The 26,860-nt window shown below is 48.4% G+C and overlaps 2 protein-coding genes across 3 annotated transcripts; both read left to right on the top strand.

The window, feature by feature from the left end:
- The first annotated feature begins 1,164 nt into the window (after positions 1 to 1,164).
- On the top strand, positions 1,165 to 9,864 carry UXT (ubiquitously expressed prefoldin like chaperone). Its single transcript, XM_041741464.1, has 7 exons — positions 1,165 to 1,243; positions 1,421 to 1,527; positions 2,516 to 2,597; positions 2,738 to 2,805; positions 3,081 to 3,188; positions 9,496 to 9,559; positions 9,766 to 9,864. Exons 2-7 carry the CDS (start codon positions 1,430 to 1,432, stop codon positions 9,817 to 9,819), a joined length of 474 nt encoding a protein of 157 aa, XP_041597398.1. The 5' UTR covers positions 1,165 to 1,243; positions 1,421 to 1,429; the 3' UTR covers positions 9,820 to 9,864.
- A 1,190-nt stretch (positions 9,865 to 11,054) lies between these two features.
- ELK1 (ETS transcription factor ELK1) lies at positions 11,055 to 25,575 on the top strand. Of its 2 annotated transcripts, none has more exons than XM_041741462.1 (6): positions 11,055 to 11,220; positions 19,207 to 19,450; positions 21,673 to 22,116; positions 22,924 to 23,370; positions 24,011 to 24,112; positions 24,198 to 25,575. In XM_041741462.1, the coding sequence occupies exons 2-6, from the start codon at positions 19,241 to 19,243 to the stop codon at positions 24,294 to 24,296; spliced, it is 1,302 nt and encodes a 433-aa protein (XP_041597396.1). In that variant the 5' UTR covers positions 11,055 to 11,220; positions 19,207 to 19,240; the 3' UTR covers positions 24,297 to 25,575. The 2 variants fall into 2 exon arrangements, with proteins under 2 accessions (XP_041597396.1, XP_041597397.1); XM_041741463.1 differs by having other exon boundaries at positions 19,177 to 19,450.
- The last annotated feature ends 1,285 nt before the right edge of the window (positions 25,576 to 26,860 follow it).

The following is a 26,860-nucleotide window of genomic DNA, read 5'->3' as shown; positions in this document are numbered from 1 at the left end:
CTTCCTGCATGGAGCCTGCTTTTTCCTGTGTGCCTTTCTGTCTCTCATGAATAAATAAACAAAATCTTTAAAATATATAAATAAAGATAATAAACATAACACCTCTTTTTTTCCCCACAGGAAAATGGTAGAGATTAACTCAATAATAGTTGTCTAACTACCTGGTGTCTATTTCAATCACACCAAATGTAATTTTAACTATATGTAATATTTGAAGATTTACAAAAAAAAATTTTAAAAAATTACATGTCCTTTCCAATCATCTTGTTCTTAGGGCAAAGAAAAGCTTGACTTGCTTAGGTTTTGAGCATTTGAAAGAAAAACTTGCCTTTACACACAAAACACACAAAGTATCTGAGAAGACATCACTGGCATGATTGGGGGCTCTCGGCCCTATAGGCAGGCATAGCATTTGAGGGATTTGGTATCTGTGTTCTCCTTCAGGCTCAGCCAAGACTTGCTGGGTATGATGCTATTATTTGAAAATGTAACATGGGAAATAAATTCATTAACTTGAGTGCATACAAATAAATAAAAGTTTATACATTTAAATACTCAGGAACATTTCTAACTACAGAATAGCCGATCTTGAGCCGAGGACTTCAGCGACCCGCCACCTGATGCCTCTATTAGACGAGGTAATAGACATAGTGTTTTGTCAATATCTGCTTGGATCCTAGTTATGGATGGCAGGTTGCAAACTGGAGTTACCAAAGCTGAGTTTCAGAGAATCTGTCTCCGTTTAAAAAAAAATTTTAATGCTCACATTCATTCCCATTACTGGGAATCAAACCCAAATCTCCCGTGCGAAAGATCAAAATCCATGGCGACAGTTCCCGGGATGTACTCTCCTTTTTACAAACCAGAACCATAACCAATTCTTGCTCGTGTGCTTCCGAAGCTCTGACTTTTAAATACTAAACGCTTCTCTCTCCTCCGCCACCTGTGCGCCCCGCCTCCCCCAGGAACCCGCCAAATCCCATTAAGGCCAGCCCGCGCGAGCCACGCTCAGTCCCCACAGGCTCCGCGCTGCCCTGTTCCCACGCTGCGCGGCCGGGAGTACACTCTGTGGATTCCCTAAAGCCCCGCCCTCCTCTCCTCCGCTTCGCCCCTTTCCAGCCCTTCAGAACCGCCTTTCCCACCCGGCTATTCGGTTGGCCCGCGCCCTTGTAGTACGTCATTCACCCGCGCCACCCGGAAGCCACGGTTTATAGCAACCGTTCTTATTGCCGGCGGCTCTAAGGTGAGGGCCGCGTTTGGGTGTCCCTGGGTGGCAGAGTCCCAGAGTTGGGAGGGGCAGAAGGCGGAACCCCCGGCCGAGCCGAACGAGCCCACTCCCGCTGTTGAGGGGGTGCAGATGTACTGTGCCTGAGGCCCAACTGTGTGGTCAACGTGGTCTGCTCCGCTCCCCGTTCCTCAGGAGCCCATCATGGCGACGCCCCCTAAACGGCGGGCGGTGGAAGCCACGGGGGAGAAAGTGCTGCGCTATGAGGCCTTCATCTGTGACGTGCTACAGCAGGACCTGCGGTGAGTGGCAGCGTGGAGGGCCGGACGTGTGGAAGGTTCCACGTGGGGGGGCGGGGCGTCCCAAGTCAGGGTCTAGCCTTCTGATTGGTGGGGGAGGCATTTGGAGTCCAGCCCCGTGCGCTGATCCGGCGAGGAGGGGCGACATCCGGGGTGCTACTGGGCTGGGATGTGGCGGTTCTTGTAGGGGGTGTGTCCGCGCCTGTCTGGCCTCCCATCTCACTTAGCCTTGGAGCTAGATTCTAAAGCGGGAGTTCTTAGGTTCAAATCCTTGGCCTGGCCCCTTCGCCATCTGTGTGAAGACGTTGTACCCTGCCTCGCCTTTGTGTGCCTCAGTTTTCTTATCTGTGAAATGGGAAAGTTCATGGAACCTTCCTCATGGGGTGGTTTTGAGTTTTTAATGTATTCCCCCCTTGTAAAGGATTTAATGTGAATACTAGGGGCTCTATGAGTATGAAAAATTGTTACTATCACTATTAATCTGAGCAGGAGCAGGAAGTAGAGTGTTCAGAAGCAGGACAATGAACATCCTGAAAGGGATGGAAGATTTTTCTAGGCTGAGAATGGGACACTTTTTTTTTTTTTTTTTGAGAATGGGACATCCTGATTGGACGGAATGTGATAATAGTACTAACAAATAGTAGCTAATACATATATAGAGCTTAGTTTTTGGTTAGGCGCTATTGTAAGTGCTTTGTAGTAAACAGTTCTCTTAATGACTTTGTGAGGTAATACTTGTCCCTTTTTTTTAAAGATAGGGAAATTGACTCCTAAAGACAAAATGAGTCCTAAAGAATTTGCTGAAGTCACACAACTAGTAAAAAGGAGAACCTAGATTCAAACCCAAGCAGTCTGACTCACAATTCAAATCAACTTCTGCACTAAAATGCTTCTTTAAGGCATGGTGACATGAGAGTCTCAGTCATAATATGAGGTATTCTGACAGGTCCAGGGCTTCCTGTTGGTCACCATTTTCCTCTTGTCCCATCAGAAAAGTGCTGGACCATCGCGACAAGGTATATGAGCAGCTGGCCAAATACCTTCAACTGAGAAATGTCATTGAGCGACTTCAGGTAAAAACAGCCAAGGTTAGGGACCATTTTGATGTGTTTGGGCAAGGGAGGGAGATGGGAGGAGAGATCCCAGACCAAAACCTGTCAGCTGACCTGAAAGGTGACCACTGACCCCTACCTCTTTTTCCCTGGCCCCACAGGAAGCTAACCCCTCGGAGTTATATATGCAGGTGGATTTGGGCTGTAACTTCTTCGTTGACACAGTTGTGTGAGTGTCTACCTGCCCCTCTGAGCCCACAGGGCTCAGCTTCCCCCTTCCTTCATGCAACAAATATTTTTTTTGAGTATTTGCTATGTACCAGACACTGTGCTAGGTGCCGGGGATGTGACAGTGAATCGAATAGGACAAAACCCCTGCCCTCTCAGAGCTTCTAATGTGGGGAAGGTGGGAGGAGTGGAGTAAAAAAAATTGCCAATAAACTGTATAGTATGCTAAACAGTAATAAAGACTTCCCCCACTTCCTCTAACCATTGTTTCCTCAGCCCAGACACTTCACGAATCTATGTGGCCCTCGGATATGGTTTTTTCCTGGAGTTGACACTGGCAGAAGCTCTCAAGTTCATTGATCGTAAGAGCAATCTCCTCACAGAGTAAGTCCATTCTATGAAGTGTCTAAAATACCACCATTTGCAACACCCTTTTCCCTTTCCCCATGGCTCTCTGAGATGATAGACTCTTAAGGGCCTATTTCTCCTCCTCCCCAGGGCTAGGGCTGAGGAAAGTAGAGATGCAAAGCTCAGCCCCAAGAATAGCACATAGGAAGCACTCAATAAATGGTCTTGGTATTGTTCATTCACACACACATTTGTTGGCTGTTCTATGCCAGGTTCTGTACTTGGCAGTGGAGAGGCCGCAGTGAACGAGACAGAAGGGTTCCTTGAAGGCCTAATTTTGACCAGATCCAGGAGGTTTGGGCCTATAAATCAGTAACAGTAAAACAAGTTACCTCCGATTTCACCTCCTCCTAATTTTCTTGCTCCTTCACTGTGTTCTCACCACACTGATCTTCCTGGGCTTCTTGAAACACCCTCAGAGTGATCCCACCTTAGGGTAACTGTGCTCTCTGCCTATAACATGCTTTCCCTGGGTACATGCATAGCTTCCTTTTTCATAACTCAGTTTAAGTCTTTTTTTTTATAGTTTTTTAAAAAATTTATTTATTTATTCATGATAGACACACAGAGAAAGAGAGAGAGAGAGAGAGAGGCAGAGACACAGGAGGAGGGAGAAGCAGGCTCCATGCAGGAGCCCGACGCGGGACTCGATCCCGGGACTCCAGGATCGCGCCCTGGGCGGAAGGCAAGCGCTAAACCGCTGAGCTACCCAGGGATCCCCAGTTTAAGTCTTTTTTAAAAAAAAATTCAATTTGCCAACATATAGTATAGTTTAAGTCTTTCTTAAATGTCACCTCCTCAACGAGGCTGTCTGTAACCTAACTTTAAAATTGCAACCCCTGGGGGCACCTGAGTGGCTCAGTTGGTTGAGCATCTGACTCTTGGTTTTATTTTTTATTTTATTTTTTTTTATTTATGATAGTCACAGAGAGAGAGAGAGAGGCAGAGACACAGGCAGAGGGAGAAGCAGGCTCCATGCACCGGGAGCCCGATGTGGGATTCGATCCCGGGTCTCCAGGATCGCGCCCTGGGCCAAAGGCAGGCGCCAAACCGCTGCGCCACCCAGGGATCCCTGACTCTTGGTTTTAGCTCAAGTCATGATCTTGGGGTCGTGGGATCCAGCCCCATGTCAGGTTCTGCGCTCAGCAGTGAGTCTGCTGGGGATTCTCTCCCTCTGCCCTTCCCCATGCATGTGCTTGTGCTCTCTTTCTGTCTCTCTCTCTCAAATGGGTAAAATCTTTTTAAAAAAATTGCAGCCCCTGGCACTCCTCATTCCCCTCCCTTGTTCTACTTATGACCTCTTAATGTTTACTGTGAAATTTACTTCTTTCTAAAATTCCTTGCCTTCACCCATTAGGATGTAAGCTTTACAAAGGGAGATATTGGGATGCCTGGGTGGCTCAGTGGTTGAGCATCTGCCTTTGCCTCCAGAGTTGCTGGATTGAATCCCACATCAGGCTCCTTCATGGAAGCCTGCTTCTCCTCCCTCTGCCTGTATTTCTGCCTCTCTCTGTGTCTCTCATGAATAAATAAATAAAATCTTTAAAAAAAAAAAACAAAAAAAACAAAGGGAGATATTTTGTGTATATTCGCAAGTGACCAGAATAGTACATAGCATATAGTAGGTACTCTGTTTGTTGAATGAATTTAAAAGGCTATCCTAGGAACAGATTGAGGGGGGATTGAAGCACATCTCTGGTGGTGGAGAGGAAGGTAATGTAGGGAGAAAGTATGGGCTCCAGTTGAGTTTAAGGCTTTGTGCAGGGAAGGGAAATTGGGAGTGTGGATGAGAGGTTTGAAATGTAGCCAGGAAGGGCCTTCCGGGGAAGTGACATTTGAGTCTCTTGGTCGAGTGAACAAGCCATTGGGGCTTTGTGGGGAGAGCATTACAGGCAAGGGGACCAGTGTGAGTGCCGTGTTAGCAGAATTTCCAAGATTGGCAAACATGCCACGAGAGGGGATACCAAGCAAAACACTTAGATTAATACCATCTTACAAGAGTGAATACCACTGATCTAAAATGCCTTCTGGGTTCTGTTTATGCCTACATTCATTTATTCCAGAGTTGCTTCTCTTCTGGTTTTAGTAATTCTTCTCTTTTCAAACCTTTCCAAGGTTTCCAAGTGTTAGTAGACCCAAAAGAGCCTCAGATCTGCCAAAATTTCTTTTTTAAGATTTTATTTATTTATTTATTTGAGAGACACAGAGTGAGAGAGAGAATGAGCCGGGTGAGGGGCAGAAGGGGAAGCACACTCCACTGAGCGGGGAGCCTGATGTGGGACTGGATCCTGGAACTCCAGGATCATGACCTGAGCTGAAGGCAGACACTCAAGTGACTGAGCCACCCAGGCGCCCTCTGCCAAGATTTCTAAATCTTGGTGATCAGACCAATTAGTGAAGGGGTCAAGGGGCCTGCTTTCATGGGCCAACACAGTTCTGAACTAGTGGTCATTCAGACCACATCCATTTTTTTTTTATAACAGAGATAAAAAAAATTTTGTTATGTCACAGAATTCCTGAGCCTTTCAGATAGAGATTTTCATTTTTTGAGACTTGATATCTCTCCCCCAAAATGTATTTAAATTGTCAATGCCTTCCCAGTTGTCTGGTCTTTTTGATATATTGACTTGGTTTATTGGAATGAGAAATGTGATTGGATCTCTTATTACTTTATTATCATTAGGAGGGCTTCCTAGAAGTTTAATCTTCCTAGGAGATGAAGATTTGAGTCTGAGTAGCTCACTCTCCTCTTTAAAATATTTTGTTATTTGGGACACACCTTGAACTAACTTTCTTTTGGGTTATTTTATACAACCAAAAGGACTGTCAGCCATTCTTTCTTTTAGCACATTTCTTTGGGGGAGTGGGAGGATCAGATCTGGGTGTATATTCTTTCCTGATTATATAGAAAGGAGTACACATCCACAGACATGTAACTCTAGAAGAGACAGAATAGGGGCACCTGTCTGGCTCAGTAGCTGGAGTGTGTGACTCTTTATCTTAGGGTTGTGGGTTCAAGCCCTACATTTGGTGTAAAGATTGCTTAAAAATAAAATCTTTTTTTAAAAGGAGAGAGAACAGACAGTAACCATTTGAGTATTTATACTGCTTTACCTATTAAATCAGTAGCAAAAAATGAAGCATCCCCTGTGTGTTACAACTAGCATTTGGTGGACTTTGTATTTTTCTCCTTTTAAAAGTGTTGCAACTCATAGCCTTTCCTAGACTAAGCTTGTACCATTAACTAATTTTGTTCTCTTTATTGATGTTCAGATTGTCCTTAGAAGCCAATCAGGTTCATTACTCTGTTCTTTGAATTACTACCCCAGATATTCTTGAAAGCATTCCTGTTCTCGGGCAACAGTGCCATGCTTCATTGATTTCTTGTCTTTAAACATAGACTCAAACCATCTCCTGAGGACTTCAGGTTCCTTTGAATGGAGTAGTCTATTCAGTTATTTATTCAGCATATGTTGGTGACTACTATGTGCTGCATACTGTTTGGTTCCTGGGGATACAGCAGGGAACAAAGCAGATCAGTCTGTGTTCTCTGCCCTTACATAGCTTACATTCTAGTCAGGGGAGTCAGACAATAAAAAAAGAAGTAAATGATGTAGTAGGTCACAGGTTGGCAGTGCTACAGAGAACAGCCCGGAATGGAGAGGAGAAACATTCCCTGGAAAAAATTTTTTATGACTTTGTATGATGACAAATGGTAATTAATTTTACTGTGGTGATCGTTTGACAATGTATCCAAATATCTGATCATTATATTATACCCCTGAAACTAAGGTTACATGTCAATTATACTTTAGTAATTAAAAAAAGGAGGAGTGCCTGGATGGCTCAGTTGGTCAAGCCGCCAACTCTTCTGCTCAGCTCTTGATCTAGGCTCAGGGTCCTGGGATCAAGCCCCATGTTGGGCTGGGGGGGGCGGTCTGTGCTCAGCGGGGAGTCTGCTTGAGGTTTCTCTGTCCCTTTCTGTCACTGCCCTCCCTCTCTCTCTCTCTCAAATAAATAAATCTTTAAAAAAAATTTAAATAGGAAAAGAAACATTGCCTAGGATGGAGCAGTTGCAATTTTAAACAGAATGCTTGATTGGCTGTAGGGTGTGAAAGTTTTGGGCTGAACAACTGGAAGGATGGAGTTGCCATTATCTGAGAGGGAGAAGATAGAGGAGGAGCAGATTTGCAGAGGAGGACCAGGAGTTCAACCTAGGACCAGTTAAGTATGAGGTGCTTATTAAACAGTGAAGTGGAGTTTTTGAAGATGGAGTTAAAACTCCCAAGGCTGGAGAAGGGTCTGAACTGAAAATATAAATCTGGAAGATACCAATATCTTGGTATTCAAGATACGGGTTCATAGTGCTGTATTTTTTTCCATTTTAACATTCTATGTTGTTAACTTCTACTCTCCTTACCATATCTAATTTGCCTTCTACTTGAACAGATAGCTGAGCACAACAATGTCTGCCTCCCTTAGGACAGTATCAAGACCCTGTGTAAACTAGCCCCTTCCTACCTCTGGGACCTTTTCTTGGACCACTTTCCTTCCACCAGTCACTTAATTCCTAACACCCTGACTTCCTGACTGGTCCTCCAAAAGCTCCTTCCTGCCTTGTGGCCTTTTTGGGGAAAAGACCCTCCTACTGTTTAACTCTTACTCATTCTTCATTCCTCAGAAGGGCCTTCCTTAGCCCTTTGTATCAATTAAGATTCTGTTGGCTGAGTCTGATCCCAATCAGCTTAGAAGATAGAAGGAATTGGGGTGCCTGGGTGGCTCAGTCAGGTTCAGCATCTGCCTTCAGCTCGGGTCATGATCCCAGGTTCCTGGAATTGAGCCCCGCAATTCCAAGGGCTCTGCTCAACTGGGAGCCTGCTTCTCCCTCTCCTTGCTGCTCCCCCTGCTTGTGTTCTCTCTCTCTTTCTGTCAAATAAATAAATAAAATCTTAAAAAAAAAAAAAAGAAGATATAAGGAATTGACCAGTATATGTAACTCAGCAGTCAAGGGCCAGAGTGGTTTGAGGCAACTCCAGCTTTCCAGTTGCTTAGGCCTTGGCATCTTCCTTAAGTCCTCTCTCTCACACCTGACATTCAACCATTTGGTAAATCCTGTTGACTCTACCTTCAAAATATATTACAAATGCAGTCACTAATCATCACCTCAGCTGCTGACACTGCAGTCTAAGTCTCCATCTCTCACCTGGGCTATTACAGTAGCCTTCCCACTGGACTTCCTGCTTCCACACTAGCTCTCCTTATCCTCAGTCCTCCACACAGCAGCCAGATGAATCCTCTTAAACCCTGGTCAGTGGGGCACCTAGGTGGCTCGGTTAGTTAAGCGGTTAAGGGTCCGATTTCAGCTCAAGTCATGATCTCAGCAACCTGGGATTGAGCCCCACATCAGGGGTTATACCCTTAGTAGGGAGTCTGCTTCTCCCTCTCCCTGTAGCCGGACAGGAGCCCTCCCTCTGCTCATGCACACACATGTGCTCTCTGTCTCTCTCTCAAAGAAAATATTTTTTAAAAAACCCTTGTCATTTCACATTCCTTTTCTGATCAGAAGCCTCCCTTGGCTCCAATCTCACGTAGAGTAAACGTCAAGAGTCCTCACCATGGCCTTGTGAGTTTTACATGATCTGCCTCCCCACCTTATCTCTCTGACCTCACCTCCTACAGTTTCCCCTTCCCTTATTCTTCTTCAGCCATGCCAGCCACTTTGCTGTGCTTCAAACATGCCAGGTACACTCCTACCTCATCATTTTTCCATGTGTTGGGCCTTGTGTCTGGAACATTCATCTTCCATCTATCCTCATGATCATCTTCTTTAACTCTTTATGCAAATGCTTCTCGCACAGCCATTTGTAAGTGCTCTCATTAGAATTGCAGCCCCCACTCCTGCACTCATCCTCTCTTATCATTTAACTTTTTCATTTTACTTATAACCCTCTGAAATACTCTATATGTTATTCCAAAATTTGTCCCTCTTAACGAGAACTTGAGTTCCATAAGGCTGAGATTTTTGTCTGTTGTGTTTGCTGTTATCTCCCAGTACCTAAAATTGCCTGGCATAGAGTAGGGGTTCAATAAATTTCTTTGAATCAGTGCAGCCCAGATGGTGGCCAGGCATCTCTGCATAGGAGCAGGTCAAGTAGTAACATGTCCTACCACCTGCCATGTGGAAATCATCCAGGACATAGGCAGTTCTTGAAGTGATGAGGAAAAATCATCTTCATGAGCCTAAGTGGGGCCCACTTGGCCCTTTCTTGTTTCTTTTCTCCAGGCTCAGCGACAGCCTCACCAAGGACTCCATGAATATCAAGGCCCATATCCACATGTTGCTAGAGGTGAGAGCACCTCACCCCATTCCCAGACTCTGTCTCCAAATGTATTCAGGGTGGTGTGACCCGATGAAGGGAGAGAGCCAGGGATGGGAAGGACCATCTTCCTCTGTAAGCAGGAACCAGGCTGGCTCTGAGGGAGGGGAGGTCAGAGCAAGCCTGGGCTGAGGCCTAGACAATCTCTGTTCAATCTCTTCTATCCTCTTTTTCAGGGGCTTAGAGAACTACAAGGCCTGCAGAATTTCCCGGAGACACCTCACTATTGACTTCTTCCCGCCTCCGTAGACATTAAAGAGCCTGAATGCCTTTGAGTCACATGGCCCTTCTTTCCCCACCTCAACCCTTTGCTGTTTGCTAAGGTGCCCTGTTTCTAAAGCACGAAGTTACCAGGAACCCCAGAGAGCCAGTCTCTCTGTGGAACCTTTAAAGCACCCCTGAAGTCCCGCCTCCAGCCTGTTGCCTGGCAGCATTTGCCACTTGACTTTCTGCTCTGCCCTCTTTTCTGTCGCCTTGGCAACCTGGGCCTCCCACCTGACCCTTCTATCTTCCTGGACGTAACTGTCTTAATCATAGAGAATGGGCTGATTCAGGGTGGAGGTTTGTTCCCAAGACAATCAGCCTTTCATTCCTGGTCCTAAAGTTTGCCCCTCTCCCCCACCCTAATCATTACTGGGGTACCTTAGATTACACCCACGCCCGTCTCGTTCCAACCTTGGCCTCACCCGGCTTCTAACTAATTTCAGCTTCCACCAATGGGCGCAGAGCCTAATCCCGCCCTCCCCGGGCCAGCCCCTATTTTAGGTTGAGTCTAGCTTCCGCCAATCATTGCAGAGCCAGGTTCCGCCCCCTTATAACTGGCTGAGGCTCAACGCTGACCTCCTCTTAGGCTTTAGTTTCCGCCACTCAACACTCCTTTGCGTGCCTGGCCGCTGTCCAACCCTATCTCTGCTCTGTCCTAAACTCGTCTTTTCTACCCAATCACGATAGAGTTATCCTCCCACCTACGCACAGTCCTGGCCCGACCCCCTCCCGGCCTGTCGCCACGCCCACTTCCATATAAGTCCCGCTTCCGCTGAGCAGCGTGGAGTGCAGCACCGCCCAGTTGGTGTTTTGGCAGCTGTCTGGAGTCCCTAGTCCGCCAATCAGTAGAAAGCAGAGTCCATTCGCCCCTATCCTCGGAGGCCGTCTTCCATGCAGGCCAATTATTATCAGGCAGGCGCCCCCAGAATCTTGTCAATCGCCCACAGGCTGTCAGCCTTGGGCCAATCAGCGTGAAGCGCCAGCGGGGCCCAGCACGCCCCCTCGGAACCCAGGCGGCTATCTGCGTTCCATCAGTTCTCTTCGGGCCAATCATGGCCTAGCTCTGCGGAGCAGGGCCCGCCTCCCCAACCCTGGAAGCCGCGCGGTGGAGCCAAGGCGCTGTGTCCAATCAACCAGCCGCGGAATGCTCGGCTCCTCCTCCGGAGGCCCACGTGAGCCGTGAGGAAACGCAGGGGCGGCTTCTAGGTGCTGCCGCTGCCGCCGCCGCCGCCGCCGCCGCCGCCGCCGCCACCGCCGCCACCGCCGCCACCTCCGCCACCTCGGAGCCCGGGCCTGGGGGGCGGTGGGGCTGCGCATGGAGCCCCCGCCCCCCGGAGCTGCCAATACTGCCATTGCGCTACACACAGGTGAGCCCGGGGCCTGGAGGGTGGAGGGCCCGTCCGTGACCCCACGTATCCTTCCCGCCCCCGCGCGGGGGATGTGGCTTGGCCCATGGCCTGCTGGTGTTCAACTGCCCACCGCCACCGCCACGGCTGGTGGACCTGCCTGTGGTATTGTCCCCTCCCTTCGCCCCTTGTAGTCCATCTGACCGTGGCCTGACCCCCCTTCCTGTTTTATAATGGATCGGTCTGCGTGCTTATAGTTCTCCCCACCCCACCTTACAGTGGACTCGTCCGTGGTCCTGCCCCGCCCCCACCCCCCACTTAGAGGGGAGCAGCCTCGGGCATTGTCCCTCCTTGACAGAAGGTGCATCTGACTGTTTATTTTCTCCTGTCCTCAACTTTCAAGGGCCCCGTCTGTGGCCTTGTAGTTCTGTTCCTTGTAGTGAATCAGTCCATGGCGTGGTGCACCCCCCCCCCGCACCCCCTTTAACAGTGAGTTAATCTGTGAAGTTGTATTCCTGCCTCCTCCAGTCCCCCAGTGCATCAGTCCCATGGTTTTATCTTTTACAGTGTATCGGTCTGAATGCTAGTATCCACATCCCTTGTCGTTATCAGCCCATTGCCCTAGCCTCTTTTTTTTTTTTCAGACTGTTTCTCCAGCCCTTGGGCTTCTCTCTTCCTTTTAATAGTGGGTCAGTTTCGTGTTTTTGAACTCCCCATTTTCAGTAGCTCATTCCATGGCCTTGTTCCCTTCTCCTTTTAATCAGTCCGTGTGATGGCATTTCACCCCATCTACTCTTGTGCAGCGTGCCTTTCTGCTCCCCTTGCCCCCCATAAAGAAGATGAGCCTTTGCACTCCCCTCCACCCCCGCCTTTGCAGTGGATCTGTTCATTGGCCTTCCTGTTCCCCATGTGCTTGCATCCAGGCACACACCCCCATACCCTCCCGAGTCCAGTGCTTTGTAATTCCTTCTCCAGGAGGGTGCTTTTTTGTCCCTCCTTTCCTTGTGGTGGATCAGTCCATGGCCTTCCCTGTTCCCTCTCTTCTTAATGGTGGATCATCCTGTGTGCTTGTTGAACCTGGCTCTTTTTTACTCTAGAACACACCCCCCTCGTACACATCATTAATCCCTAAGACATTCTGCCTCACTGCAATAAATGGATGCATTCAAGATAGCGATAATGCCATTAGGAGCTAACGTTTATTGAGCACCTACTAGGTACCTGGCAAAGTGCTTTATATCCATGACCTCATTTCGTCCTCACCACAATCCTGTGAGACAGGTACTCAGGAAAGTTCGGCACAAGGGGCTCAATACGTTATTCAGAGGTAAGTACCCAGTTAGGTTGCCCCTCAGAACATAGAATAATTTTTGAGGATCCCCTCTCTCACTTCATCCCATGCCACATGAGACCCCACTCCTTAAAAAACAAAGCACCTCCCGTCTCCAAGCTTTTGTTTTTGCTAGTTTCCCCCCGCCTGCAGAGCTGTCTCCATTCCACACCTTTTCTCAGCACCCATCCACCCGCAATCGCAGCAGCCATATGATCTGAGTGATTTAACCACTTTCTCTCCGCACCTGCTTCCTCATTTGTAAAATGGAGGCATCAAAACCAGAATCCCCTCCAATGTGAACATACCTGAGAGTTAATAAGACAAGTAACCTCTCTGGCTGCACCTCCTGCACCTTGTCCCTCCGACTCTGTTCCAGCCATACAAAGCTCCTCACTCATCCTCAAATCAAACACACCAGATACAGCCCAGCCTGAGGGCCTGTGCATTGGCTATATTTTCTGCCTGGAATAACGTCGTTCCCCTGATCTGTATGTGAGTCCTTTCAGAGTTCTATTCAAATGTCAGTCTGCCCCTGATCATCTGAACCTACATACTTAACAGGACTCAGGTTCCTTCTCTGCGGTAGTGGTCCCCTTTGCCCTTCATCACTATCAGACACACTGTGTAGTTTACCAGTTCACTGTTCCTCCCCATTAGAACAGTCAGTCCAATGAGGGTTTAGTTTTTTTGTCTGCTTATTTACTGCTGGGTAAATATACTTAGTATATACTAGGTGCTCAATAAGAATTTGTTGCATGCATGAAGGTGAAAAATATTATTTCAGACAAATCAGGGTGCAAGGGGAGGGAAGGGTTGGAGATGAAGAGGGTATACGAAAGCTAGCTAAAGAAGCTAGTTGGGACTGTTCGTTCTGCAAACACTTAGCACCTACTGAGTACCAGGCACTCTTCTAGGTGCTGGGGATATGGGAAGGAACAGAACAGGCAGAAATTCCTGCCCTTGTGGAGCAGACATTTGCTAGAAGTGGGGGAGACGGACTATATAAATAAAACAGTAAGTAAAATTAGATAGTATGTTAGGCACTAAGGAGGAAAGTGAAGTCGGGAAGACAGGGAGAGAGTACGGGAGTGATTGAAATCTTGGGCACTGGGCAGGCCTCTACTTAGAAGGTGACCCTTGAGTTAAGGCCTGAAGGAGATCAGGGAGGAAGACAAAATATCTAGGGGAAGAGTGTTCTGGGGGTGGAAGGAACAGCCAGTGCAAAGGCCCTGAGGTGGGACTGTGCCTAGTGCATTCAAGAAACGTGAAGGAGGCCAGTGTGGCTGGAGCAGAGCAGAGGGTGGGAGGGAGACAGGCAGGCAAGCAGGAGGCAAGGTCAGAGCGGTGATGGGAGCCAGATGGTATAGGCCATGGTGATACATAAGGTTGGAGGCTGGTGGGAGGGTGAAGGCTGATAGACAAGCTAAGAGCTAACTAACATTTGTCGAGTGCCTACCACATGCCAGAGATACTTTTCTAAGTCCTTTACATGTATTGACACTAAATCCTCACAAAAGCCTTTAAGAATAGTATATTTTGAAGATATTTTACAGATGCAGAAACAGACCCAGAGAGGTTGAGTAACTTGCTCAAGGTTGCACAGCTAGAACAAGGCAGAGGAGTGGGAGACCAAAGGCCCAGAGAGAACAGATCTGCAAGAGCAGATAGTTTATTCAGCACATTGGATCACACAGAGGAAGGATTCATTCTGTCTGGAAGATAGCAGAATTTGATGATTATAGAATAAAGAGTTTATCAGGCATGAGAAAGGGGAAGGGCACGTACATAGCCTCAGAGGTGGGAAATGGGTGAGCTCACCATGCCTGTGATGTAGAGTGCCAAGCTCATGGCCACCTTAGAGTCGTACGCAATGTCCACAGATGTCCACATGGCTAGCTACCTCCCATCCTCCCCGTCTCTGCTCACGTGTCACTTCTCAGGGAACCCTCCCCACTCACCCTCTAGGGTCTTCCCTGTCTCTCTTGATAGAGAGCTGGTATTGTAAAGTGCTAGGATCTCTACCTGCAGCAAGACTGCCCAGCTTTGAACCCCAGTTCTGCCAACTTCAGCTGCATGACTTTGGGCAAATGATTAAACTCTATGCCTCTATTTCCTCATCTGGAAAATGGGACGATCATAATCCCACCCCACAGTGTGGCTGTGATGGTTGCATGAGTTAAATGTTCAAAACGATGTGTGACACACAGGAAAATAGTTGTATGACTGTTCTTAAAACCACTGTCGTTACTCACAGCATACATACAGGTGTCTAACAGGCCTCTGAGACAATCTCCAAAATTGACCTCCTGACCTTGCCTCAAAATCAGCTCTCCTGTGGTGCTCCCGTTTCCGTGGGTCCTGGCTCCATCCTTCCAGGCGACCAGGTCACAAACCTAGACTCACCCTTGCTGTTGTCTCTCACTTCCCTTCCCTGCCTCATACTTTTGTCAGCAAACACTGCTCACTCTGTGTTCATATTTTATCCAGAAGTCAGCCATTCCCCCAGCAGTTCCACTGCAAGTCTCACCTGGACTATCACAGTAGCCTCTTCAGCCCCTACACTCGGTTCTCCTCATAACAGCCAGAAGGATCCTGCTAAAATGCAAGTCACGGCCTGGTCCCCCCCTGTTCATGTCCCCCTTGTGGCTCTTCTCTCAGCCATCATCAGAGTCCTTGCACAAGGGCCTGAGAAAGCCTCACTCAGTCTGGGCCCCACGGCCCTTCTCTTCTCACCTCCTGCTACTTTTTTGCACCCTTACTCCCTCCTCTCTGACCTTGCCCTGCTCCACTGTCTTCCTCTGACCTGCCCAGTGTGCTCTAGCCTCAGGGTCATTCACCCTGCCTGGATTCACCTGCTGCCTGCGTCATTACAGACCTGACTCTCTCGCCTCATTTAATTTAGGTGTTTGCTCAGATGTCACCTGTGCAGTGCTTAACCCTCCCCTGACTACCCTTTCAAAAATAACAACCGCTCCCCTGCTTCACTTTTTTCCATAGCTTTTCTCACCAGCTGACGTACTCTTTCACTCCTTTCTCTTCTTTTCTGACGGTCTTCCCCACTAAAACATGAGTTCCCCGAGAGCAGGGATTTCTGTTTTGTTCACTGCTGTATCTCCAGGAGGCGCTCACAGGAGGCACTCAATAGGTGCTGACCCCACAGGAGGCGCTCAAAGATGCTCGCTAAATGAACGAGACAGAGAAGTAAACCCATCTGAGTAAGGCAGATTACTAGGACACTTATTAGGGGTCGGGTGGGAACTACAGTAATAACCAAAATACAAAACCCTGTGTGCTGTTGAGGCTTGGCGCAGCCGGTCAGATTTTCCCTTAATGGGTAGGTCCTGTTGCAGCCAAAAGAGGAACTAGTAAAATTGCCTGTCTTCACCACCAGGAGTCACACTGAACTCTTTGTGCCCTCTGAAACAAGCAGGTCTTTGAAGTAAACCCAGTGAAGTCTCTGATGACAGGACTCTCAAATATGGACACTCCATGGCTTTGTGACTTGTGTAATAGCCCAAAATTGTGTCTGCTCAGCCAACTTCATTAAGTGCTCCGACACGAGAAAGGATCATATACTGTATATTTCCTTACAGATTAAAGAATGAAGCTACAAATAACAGAGAAAGGTTATTTGAAACCTGGTTTGGAAGGTCTTATTCTTAATCCAACAGTCCCAGCCAGTGAACAGTTGACTGATGAAAACTCATTCCTTCAGGAATAGGAAGCTTCATGTTTATTTCCAATTCACCCTCAGCGAAGAGGGCAGTTATGGGAGGGGGGGGGGCTGCAGTGAGCAGGGAGGGGCCTGTTCTCTACAGGACATGCTGAGGGAGCAGCATGGAGGGCAGGTTTGCCTAATGGTTACATGCTTAGACGATGATGACTGGAATCTGACTGCATGGGTCCAAAGCTTGGCTGTGCCACTTACACTCTGTGGCCCATAGACGTCATCTGGACATTTTGTACCTCCGCTTCCTCCTCTGTAAATGAGTGATAATAAAGAGCACCTACTTTCCAGAGTTGTGATGAAAGATAAATGAGTCAGTACCTATAAAAATAGCAGTACAGGTCTACATGCCCTCATCCAAAACCCTTGGGGCCAGATGTGTTTCAGAATTTCAGATTTTTCAGATTTTAGAAAGGTGGCAAGGGGCACATACAAGATGTTACATAACCCCCTCAGTGGGCTCAGTAATCAGCCACATTCAGATTTCTGTAGCAGAATGTTTGAACGATCATGCTAAGTGAGAATCAATAAAGACCAGGAAGGGCCTTGTTCATTTTACATCTGGATTTGGTGCCAAAGGGTTATAAAGAAGGGTTTTTTTTGTTTGTTCAAAGATTTATTTATTTGAGAGCAAGAGCTGGTATGTGCTCAGAGGGGAGGGGCAGAGAGAGAAGGAGAGAGAGAATCCCAAGCTGATGGGACGCTGAGCACAGAGCCCGATGTGCAGACTCGATCCCACAACGCTAAAATCATGACCTGAGCCAAAATCCAAGAGTCAGACGCTTAACCGACTGCACCACCCAGGTGCACCAAGTTTTGTTTTTAGCGCTTTGGGGATTTTGGAATAGCAGATAAGGAATTATGAACAAATTGGAAACTACATTAAAAGCTTCTCACACTCCAGGCACATTATATTTAATCTGTACAATAACTCTGTGAACTCGGTATTATTATTATTATCCCTATTTTACAGGTGAGTGTGTTATTATCCCTATTTTACAGATGGGAAAATTGAGGTAGAAAGAATTTAAAGAATATGCCTAGGGTCAGACTGCTAATAAGTAGCAGAATCAGGATTCCAATCCTGGCAATCCAGCCCTAGACCCTGAGCTATGGTCTGGTAGGCCATATTGTCTGATTTGAACAATGCCAGCCAAGTATTATGAGCTCAACAAATGTTAGTTCTTTGCTGTTATCAAGAAGGAGAACACAGACACTAAGAGGCCTGAGGAATGCAAAGCAGAGGGAGCAGGCACTAAGTTTCAGGAAGGCTTCAGAAAGGCAAGACTCCCGTGGCTGGAACTCAGATGATGGGGAAGACTTCTAGGTAGAAGAAGGGAGCCCCACAGAGTAAACAGCTTTTGCAATGTACTAGCAGAAGGAACCTCCTAGAAAACTTCATGTCTGGTGTAACAGAGGATGCAAATGAAAACGTTCAGGTGAGGAGCACCATACTAGCTTTTTTTAAAAAAAAGATTTTATTTATTTATTCATGAGAGACAGAGAGAGGCAGAGACACAGGCAGAGGGAGAAGCAGAGGGAGCCTGATGTGGGACTCAATCCTGGGACTCCAGGATCAGGCCCTGGCCTGAAGGCAGGTGCTAAACCACTGAGCCACCCAGGGATCCCCACTATACTAGCTTTCAACTCCTGCTGTGACAAATGATCACAAGTCACAAGCTGCTTAAAACAATGCAAACTATTATCTTGGCACTCTGGAGGTCAGAAGTCCAACATAGCCTCACCAGGCTGCAACCTGGGTGTGGGCAGGGCTGTGTTTCTTCCTGGCGGCTCCAGGGAATGACCTGTTTCCTGCTCATTCGAGTTGCTGGCAGAATTCAGTTCCTTGAGGTTGTAGGATTAAGGTCTCTGTTTCCTGACTGACAGTCAGCTGAGGGTCCTTCCCACATTTATGAGGCCAACCATATTCCTGGGCTGGAGCTCTGTTCTTCCAGCTTCAAAGCCAGTAATGGCAAATCAGGTCCCTCTCATGTTTTGAATCTCTCCTGCCTCTTCTGTCCTTGCATCTCTCTGAGCTCTCTTTCTGCCTCTTCCTTTTTTTTTTTTTTTTAGTAAGGGTTTCTGCAATTAGATTCAGCTCACTCAAACAGTCCAGAACAATCTCCCTGAGGTCCGTACAGTAATACCCCCTTATCCACAGCTTTGCTTTCCATGGTTTCAGTTACCCGTGGTCAAGAAGATGATTCTCCTGACCTATCATCTGAAGGTCAGTGGTAGCCTAACACTGTGTCATAGTGCCTACGTCAGTACCTCACTTCATCTCATTATGTAGGTATTTAATCATCTCCCATCATCATAAGAAGAAGGGTGAGTACAGAACGATAAGATACTGAGAAAGAGAGCACATTCACATAACTTTTATCATGGTATATTGCCATAATTGTTCAGGTATTGTTAATCCCTTGTGCTTGATTTATAAATTAAACTTATACATAAACTGTGTATATTTATAGGGAAAAACATAGTCTATGTAGGATTTAGTACTGTCCACAGTTTCAGGCATCGACTGAGGGTCTTGAAACGGATCCCCTGCAGATAAGAGGGAACTATTATAACTCTAAGTTCATCTGCAAAGTTCCTTTAACATAACACACTCATAAGTGCCAGAGATTAGGATATGGACATTTCTGAGAGGGCATTATTTTGCCTACCATAGTCTGCCCTCTGGCCCCCAAAGATGCATATTTGTCCCACATACAAAATACATTCGCAACATCCTCTTGTCTCCAAAAGTCTCCTACCATTCTGGTGAGTCTCTAAAGCTAGGCTGAGGAGCTTAGAATTTAGTCGGAAGGTGTTTAAGGAATGATGGTAGGCTTTGGGGACAGAGGTGGAGACAAGAAGGCAAGAAAGGAAACCTCCTCTTGCTGACCTCTGCCTCCTTCTGTGTTCTCAGCCTCTCAGCTCTGAGCTATCTGCCCTCCAGGTACCCCTGGGATGGCGTGAGCACTCCGCCAGTGATGGACCCCTCTGTGACGCTGTGGCAGTTTCTGCTGCAGCTGCTGAGAGAGCAAGGCAATGGCCACATCATCTCCTGGACCTCACGGGATGGCGGTGAGTTCAAGCTGGTGGATGCTGAGGAGGTGGCCCGGCTGTGGGGGCTGCGTAAGAATAAGACCAACATGAATTATGACAAGCTCAGCCGGGCCCTGCGGTACTACTATGACAAGGTAAGGCCTCTGAAACCAGGACTGGGAACCACCAACATTTATGGCAGTTATTTCATTTTCTTGTCTTGTCATAGCTATAACTTTGAAAACAGAGTTTACTATTTTTTTACCCTATCCTCTCGTACTGTTAGACCAATGTTGGGCACCTCAAACGTTTATCTCAGGTATTTTCTTTGTCTTACTACTTTGGCTGAAACCTTCATAGTATTATTAATACTGACCCCTACTAACCCACTTTCTGAGGCCCTCAAAGTCATACTGTTCCACCACACCCCACACATTTCATTTTTTTATCTTATTCCTATAGCTAAAAATTACAAAAGCACCATTAATAATGACTCTTTCTCCTCCTGCCTTCTGGAACTGGACCAATCCTGGACGTCCTCAGTTATTTCATAACCTACTCTTATTCCAGAATATTCTTATTCCCAGCATTAGAATGTCTATTACAATATTGTACTAACCTTTTCTTACCTCATGCTGTGGGATCCGGAACACTTTTATCAATTCTTTTCTTCTCTTATTCTTTTAGCTGAAACCTCCAAAACAATATGTACAGTACAGGTCTATACCCTATTCTCATGCATTTTTAGAGCAATGCTGGTCCATCCCAGTGTGTATTTTTTTTGAAGATTTTTAATTATTTATTCATGAGAGACACAGACAAAGACCTAGGCAGAGGGAGAAGCAGTCTCCCTGTGGGGAGACCAATGTGGGACTCGATCCCAAGACCCTGGGATCATGCCCTGAGCTGGAGGCAGATGCTCAACCACTGAGCCACCCAGGCATCCCATCAGTGTGTATTATTTTATCATCTTACTCTTATAGCTAAAAATTTGAATTTTTCTCATCCTTTCAGACTCCCAGACCGGTGCTGGATTTCTCCTCCCTGACAACATACCAGCTATTTCATTTTCTTTTTTATCTGAAACTTACAAAACATTAATGAATATCCCTTTTCATTCCTTTTCTGAAAAACACAAACCCACCCTGTGACATACCTGACCAGCATTAAGATGTCTTTAGGATACCCTAGTGCCCCCCAGATGCCTCTTGTCCCCCACAATAGCCCTAGACCTATGCTACATGCCATAAATTATAGCATCTATTTGATTCTCAGATTTCTCATATTTTATTCCTTTAGCTGAAACCTCCAAAACAATATTGAGGCTGCCTCATTCTGTGCTTTGAGACCACCGCAACATCCCTGGGACCCTCCAGACCTATCCTGTAATATTCCAAACATGTTCTGTGATCCACCCTGCCAGCCTCGAGATTCCCCCCAATATGTATGCCAGTACTTTAATGGCCTTATCTTAGTTGCTATCAGTCACTTCATTTTCTAATTGCTTTAGCCTAAACCCGTACCATAGTACTAAGAATGAGGCTCCTCAGTTACAACTAGAACAAGAAATAAACTATGACAACCAAAAAAAAAAAAAAAAAGCCCCCAAACCAAAACAAAAAGAAAAGAATGAGGCTTCTCAGCCTGTTCTCCCCCTAGTGACCTTGCCCTGTTCTACATCTAGACCAATAGCCTTAAATAATCCTCTATGTTAATAATTCATCCCGGCATTCTTCAATCTTAATTTTGTCTCTTCCAATATATACATCAGTTACTTCATTTTCTTGTCTTGCTGTATCAGCTACACTCCACAACTGCCCTGGCAACCACTCCCAAGGCCTGGGCCCAATTAGCCCACAGACACCCCTGGTTCCTGGAGCCAGGAGGAAAGCCTGCTCCTGCACTGACTCCTAGGTGGGCCCCACTATGGAGTGTTACCACAGGATGTGGGGGTGGGGGATTGGACAGATGGAGATGAAGAGCTATGAGGAGATGAGAGGGATGGATGGGGAGGAGCCACGGAGTGGAGACCGGGCAAGGGGAAAAGAGCAGTAGGCTAAAAGAAGAGCTGTGGAAGGGAGAAGAGAGAAAGGAGAGAAACTGGGAAGAATACAGAGAGGGGAATCACAATGGGGAAGAGGAGTAGAAACAGAAGAAGGGAGAAGTCCCCAGATTGGGAAAGATGCCGGTAAGAAGTCAGCTGGGGTGGGGGATACCCAATCAAGAGCAGACAGAGGAGGAATAGCATATATGTAAAAAGACAGGAGAAGGGAAAGAAGGACCCTAGGAGACACACCCCTCTGCCCCCTCATCCATATCCTCCCTCCACTCTGGTCCTCTCTTCTAAGGTCCTTTATCCTGTCTCCTCCCTTCCCAGAATATCATCCGCAAAGTGAGCGGCCAGAAATTTGTCTACAAGTTTGTATCCTACCCGGAAGTCGCGAGGTGCTCCACTGAGGACTGCCCGCCACAGCCCGAGGTGTCTATCACCTCTACTGTGGCAAATGTGGCTCCCGCCACTGTACATGCTGTCCCCGGGGATCCTGCCTCTGGGAAATCGGGCCCACCCAAGGGTACAGGAATGGCAGGCCCCGGTGGCTTGGCGCGCAGCAGCCGCAATGAATACATGCGCTCAGGCCTCTATTCCACCTTCACCATCCAGTCCCTGCAGCCACAGCCACCCCCTCATCCTCGGCCTGCCTCAGTGCTCCCCAACATTGCTCCTTCAGGAGCAGCAGTGCCCCCGTCTGGGAGCAGGAGCACCAGTCCAAGCCCCTTGGAGGCCTGCCTGGAGGCGGAGGAGGCTGGCCTGCCTCTGCAGGTAAGGACTGGAGTATGGAAATTCAGTAAGAGAGTGGATGTACAATTCCCAGATGAGGAGGGGTGCTGGTAGAAGGGACATAAACATCCTATTTAGATATGGCGGAAGGAGGGACACAGAGGTTCCTTGGGAGAGGGGGTTACAGAGGAGAGCCATACAAGTACTAAGCTAGGCAAGGTGCCCTGAATTTATTTGCTTAATGCATAGGTTCTCTCACCTTAGTGTCCATCAGAATCACCTGGAGGGCTTTTTATTTAAATAACAGATTTCTGGGGCCTGCCCCTCAAAGTTTCTCATTATATGGATCTGGGGATGAGCACAAGAATTCGTTTGTTTTTGTTTTTTAAGTTTTATTTATTCATGAGAGACAGAGACATAGGCAGAGAAAAGCAGGCTCCCTCTGTGCGAGACTCAATCCCTGGACTGGGGATCATGCCCTGAACCAAAGGCTCAACCACTGAGCCACCCAAGTGTCCCAAGAATTCGTTTTTTTTTTTAAAGAAGTTTCCAGATGAGGCGCATGCTGCTAGTCCTACGAAAGCAAATTTTTGAGAACCACTTCTTTCATGAATGAGGGCAGTATCTCCAGGAGGCCCACCCTTAGGGGAAGCTCTGCCCCCAAAGAGAAGCTGCCAGAAGAAGCTTCACATCCTTGACAAAGCCCCACCTCCTGCTCTTGGACCTGCCTTGATGTGTAGTCATGCACCCCCCCACAATACAAAGTCGTACTTTCCAAGACAAGTCCTTGGCTTCACTAACCCAGCAATCCTTACGTACCCCCTCTGCCCGCCCCCCCTCCTCTTCCAGGTCATCCTGACCCCACCCGAGGCCCAGAACCCTAAATCAGAAGAGCTGAATGTGGATCCTGGGTTGGGCAGGCCACTGCCCCCAGAAGTGAAAGTGGACGGGCCCAAGGAAGAGTTGGAAGCCGCAGTCGGTGGGGAGGCGGGGTTTGTGCAGGAAGCCGCTAAGGCCGGGCCGGAAGTCCCTCCTGCGGAGGGCGTGCCGGCCCGGCTGCCCGCGGTCGTCATGGAGACTGCAGCGCAGGTGGGCGGCCTCGCGGCTTCCACTGCTTCCAGCACAGAGATCGCCCAGCCTCAGAAGGGCCGGAAGCCCCGGGACCTAGAGCTCCCACTCAGCCCGAGCCTGCTGGGTGGGCCAGGACCCGAACGGACTCCAGGATCAGGAACTGGCTCCGGGCTGCAGGCGCCGGGGCCAGCGCTGACCCCGTCCCTGCTACCTACGCACACATTGGTGAGTGCCTGTGAAGAGGTGGGGCGGGTGAGAGAGGAGCTAGACTGCAAGGGCCAGTGTGGTTATCCCTGAGTGAGCGGGAGGGTGGAGCCTTCGAGGGGGACTGGCTGGAGGGACGGGGCTTGATTAACGAAGGGCGGGCTAGTCTCCCCTGCTGAAGGATGGGCTGGAATGAAGGGCGGGTCTGGGGAGTTTTGTGGGCGGAGACCGCGAGGCTGGGGGCGGGAACTTTTCTGGGTTGGGGTGTGGCTTGGGGAACCTGCATGGGGCTTTTTGGTCTGGGGTTTTCTTAGCGGATTTCCTGGGAGGTGTATGGGTTGGGGGGATCTGAGTTGGAACTTGATCCTAAGCTGATGGGATAGTGATTGTGAGGTTTAAAAGCGACATATGGATGGGGTCTTATATGTGGTCTCGCCCAATGAAGCTAGAGGTGGGCTCTCCGGAGTTGGGAGGGGCTATCTGTGACATGGGAGAGGTGTGATGGGCTTGACCTTAGTAGTTAGGGTATAAGTCTGTGTGCTTTGGGAGGGTGATTTCAGATGTCTGAGGGGGAAATCTGGTGGGACAGGAGCCAAGGTCCTTCCATTTTCCCACACCTGCCCTCTACTCACTTGAGCTCCAACCATCTGTTCCCCCACAGACCCCGGTGCTGCTGACACCCAGCTCGCTGCCCCCCAGCATTCACTTCTGGAGCACCCTGAGTCCCATTGCACCCCGTAGTCCAGCCAAGCTCTCCTTCCAGGTAGGATCCCCTTCCCCCATATTGTAAAGGGTGAGAGACCCTAGCATGGCCCCCATCCATGATCTTTCCCTATTTCTGTCCCCAGTTTCCATCCAGTGGCAGCGCCCAGGTGCACATCCCTTCCATCAGCGTGGATGGCCTCTCAACCCCCGTGGTGCTCTCCCCAGGGCCCCAGAAGCCATGACTACCACCACCACCACCACCACCCCCTTCTGGGGTCACTCCATCCATGGCCCTGAACTTCTCTCCAGCCAGCCGTCTCAAGGAGAAACATAGTTCAGCTGACAGACTTGTGCTCTAGCTGTGGTGGGGTAGGGATTCTAGGAAGGATCTCTCAATAACCCTTCCACAGGAAACATACAACTTCTCTCTTCTTGGTCAGTTCCTCAGTGGCCGCCCTTACACGTCTCCTACTGCATTGGTGGAGACGGTTTATTTATTTATTTTTTGAAGGCCACTGGGAGGAGCCTGGCCCAACCCTACTGGGGGGGTTGGTGAGGACATCTCCCCCATCTCCACATTTTCTCCCCAAGATGAGACAATCGGGGTCTGGCTTGAGAAGAACCTTTCTTTATTTATTTCTCAGCCTGCCCTTGGGAAGCTGAGGGAGCCCTGTCTCCATTTTGGGGTGTGGGTAGAAGAGATAGCTTGTTGTAGTTTATTATTCCTGGCCATACTCAAGGGTCCAGGAAGAAATTGTGCCGTTTAACGGTTTGGGAGCCTTGGCCAAGGAAGACTCACACCCTAGAAATAGGAATTTCCACCTCCCCAGCCTTCTCTCAGATACCACCATTTTGGCCAGGGAGGAATGCTCCTTTTGTTCTTCTCCCCCTGAGAAGCCATTCCTGTATCTGCCAAACTCCTGGAGTCCTGCCTGTTACCTCCCAATGGAGGGTTTTTTTGGGGAGTGGTCCCCGTCTGGGGGGCCCCTCCAGCCGGTACTCCAGGTCTCCTTGTCCCCTACCCCCTGCCATTTTGATAGTATAATCTATTTTTAAACAGGGCTTTTCAATAGGGGAGAGGGGAGCATCTCTTCCTATATCTGAGATGGGGTGGGTGGGAAGGAAGGGATTTGGGGGAGGAATCTTCCTGCCACTCCCAAGTGTTTATTTTTGATACCAAACGTGTATTTTCAGCTCCCTCCCTCCCAGCCCCCCAATTTCCTGCGGGCGGGTACAAAGGACCCTTTAAGTGTCCCTGGAGTTGGGAGGGAGGAATGGGGGACATAAAGCCTGTCCTATCTGAATTCCAGGCTGGAGAGGGTGGGTTCAAAGGACTCCTGGGCTCACCTCCTGTCAGCACCGGCCCAGCCTGGGCCTGGGGACCTGGGGGTTGGTGATTTGGGGGACGGTGCTACACCTGTCTCCACTGTTTGTTTTACTTCCCCAAAAATGGATCTTTTTTTTTCTAAGAGTCCCAGAGAATGGGGAATTGTTCCTGTAAATATATATTTTTAAAGGTGATACTGGAGGCTGCTAGCCTTTTTTTCTTTCCTTGAAGCCATTGGGACTGACTGTGACAGGCATGACTTTATGTGGAAGGCAGTGAAGGTGTGAGATTGACTGCAAGAGACAGCGTGACAGTGTGTGCAGGAAATAGCTGGAGAGACTGCAGATTGTAACTAGGTGTGCAAAGAAGAGAAAAATGTGGAAAGCTGTGATCATGTATGTATGCGTGTGGAGCCGTGTGTGTGTGTGTGTGTGTGTGTGTGAGAGAGAGAGAGAGAGAGAGAGAGAGATAGAATGTGGCTGCTGAAACCACAGACGATGTATCCATGTCATCATAAGAAATTACAGCTTTGTGTCAGAAGATCACTGTGAGACTGGCTGCGTACTAAGGCACCCTACAAGAGGCTGGAGGTATGTGTGAAGTCCTGTTAATGGCAACGGTAGCGGGGACTGTACCTCAGACACCACTGGACGGGCTGATGATGGTGAGCAGGACAGACTGAGTGACCAAAAGGACGCTTGAGCCTGTGTGAGCATGAGGAAGGTGTGGGGGAAGATGGTCAGGGACCGTGTGCAAGCAAGGAACTTCACTGTAAATAAGCAGCCAACTGTGTTCTGAAGATGACCATGAGTGAAGCTCCATGCAAGGCAGCCTCACGGAAAAGAGTTGACTGCGTGAGAGAAAATGGCTGTGAGGCACAAGATTTGAGAACACGTGATCGTGCATGTGGACACCATTCATGTGAAACCAGCAAGGACTATGTCAGAAACTGAGAAAAATTGGCTCTGACTGGGGGAGTATGAGGCTGTAAGCTTGTGTGTGTGTGTGTGTGTGTGTGTGTGTGTGTGCCTCGTTCACATGTATGCATGTGTGTACCAGAGGCGAGTGGCAGATTGATTACAGTTACCACACCAGTCTAGGCCAGAGGCTCAGGGACTGAGACAGCACGAGAGAAAAGGATGGTGAGGACTGAAACAGTCTGGGAGAACACAGAGGTGTCTGGAGCAAGAGCCGAGAAGGAACGTGGCACCGTGTTGAGTGGAAACCAACGGCTAAGCAGCGCATTAGTGGGTGTGTGGAACAGCTCATGAGGGACTTGAATCAGAGGCTCTCTATGTGTGAAGAATTGGGAAAATGAGGCCCTGGGAGACTGGTGGGGTGGGCGTGTGGGAGAAGTGGGCGAGGCTGTAGCTGTGTCTGAGCATCCCTGCTAAGGAAAGGGTGGTGTACAGCACTGACGCAGGCCGGAGGAGCCTGTATGTGAGAGACTTGGAGAGTCCCTCAGCAGTTGGGAGTTTG

This window comes from Vulpes lagopus, chromosome X (assembly GCF_018345385.1).
Source record: "Vulpes lagopus strain Blue_001 chromosome X, ASM1834538v1, whole genome shotgun sequence".
Lineage (NCBI taxonomy): Eukaryota > Metazoa > Chordata > Mammalia > Carnivora > Canidae > Vulpes > Vulpes lagopus.
Note: the sequence above shows the minus strand (reverse complement) of the source record. Positions and strands in the feature narration are given on the sequence as shown.

Coding starts and splice junctions, on each gene's coding strand:
- UXT (XM_041741464.1), top strand. CDS start 1,430: ATGGCGACGCCCCCTAAACGGCGGGCGGTGGAAGCCACGGGGGAGAAA. Junction 2,598..2,737: donor ATGTCATTGAGCGACTTCAG/GTAAAAACAGCC, acceptor CTGGCCCCACAG/GAAGCTAACCCCTCGGAGTT. Junction 9,560..9,765: donor ATATCCACATGTTGCTAGAG/GTGAGAGCACCT, acceptor CCTCTTTTTCAG/GGGCTTAGAGAACTACAAGG.
- ELK1 (XM_041741462.1), top strand. CDS start 19,241: ATGGACCCCTCTGTGACGCTGTGGCAGTTTCTGCTGCAGCTGCTGAGA. Junction 22,117..22,923: donor AGGCTGGCCTGCCTCTGCAG/GTAAGGACTGGA, acceptor CTCCTCTTCCAG/GTCATCCTGACCCCACCCGA. Junction 23,371..24,010: donor TGCTACCTACGCACACATTG/GTGAGTGCCTGT, acceptor GTTCCCCCACAG/ACCCCGGTGCTGCTGACACC.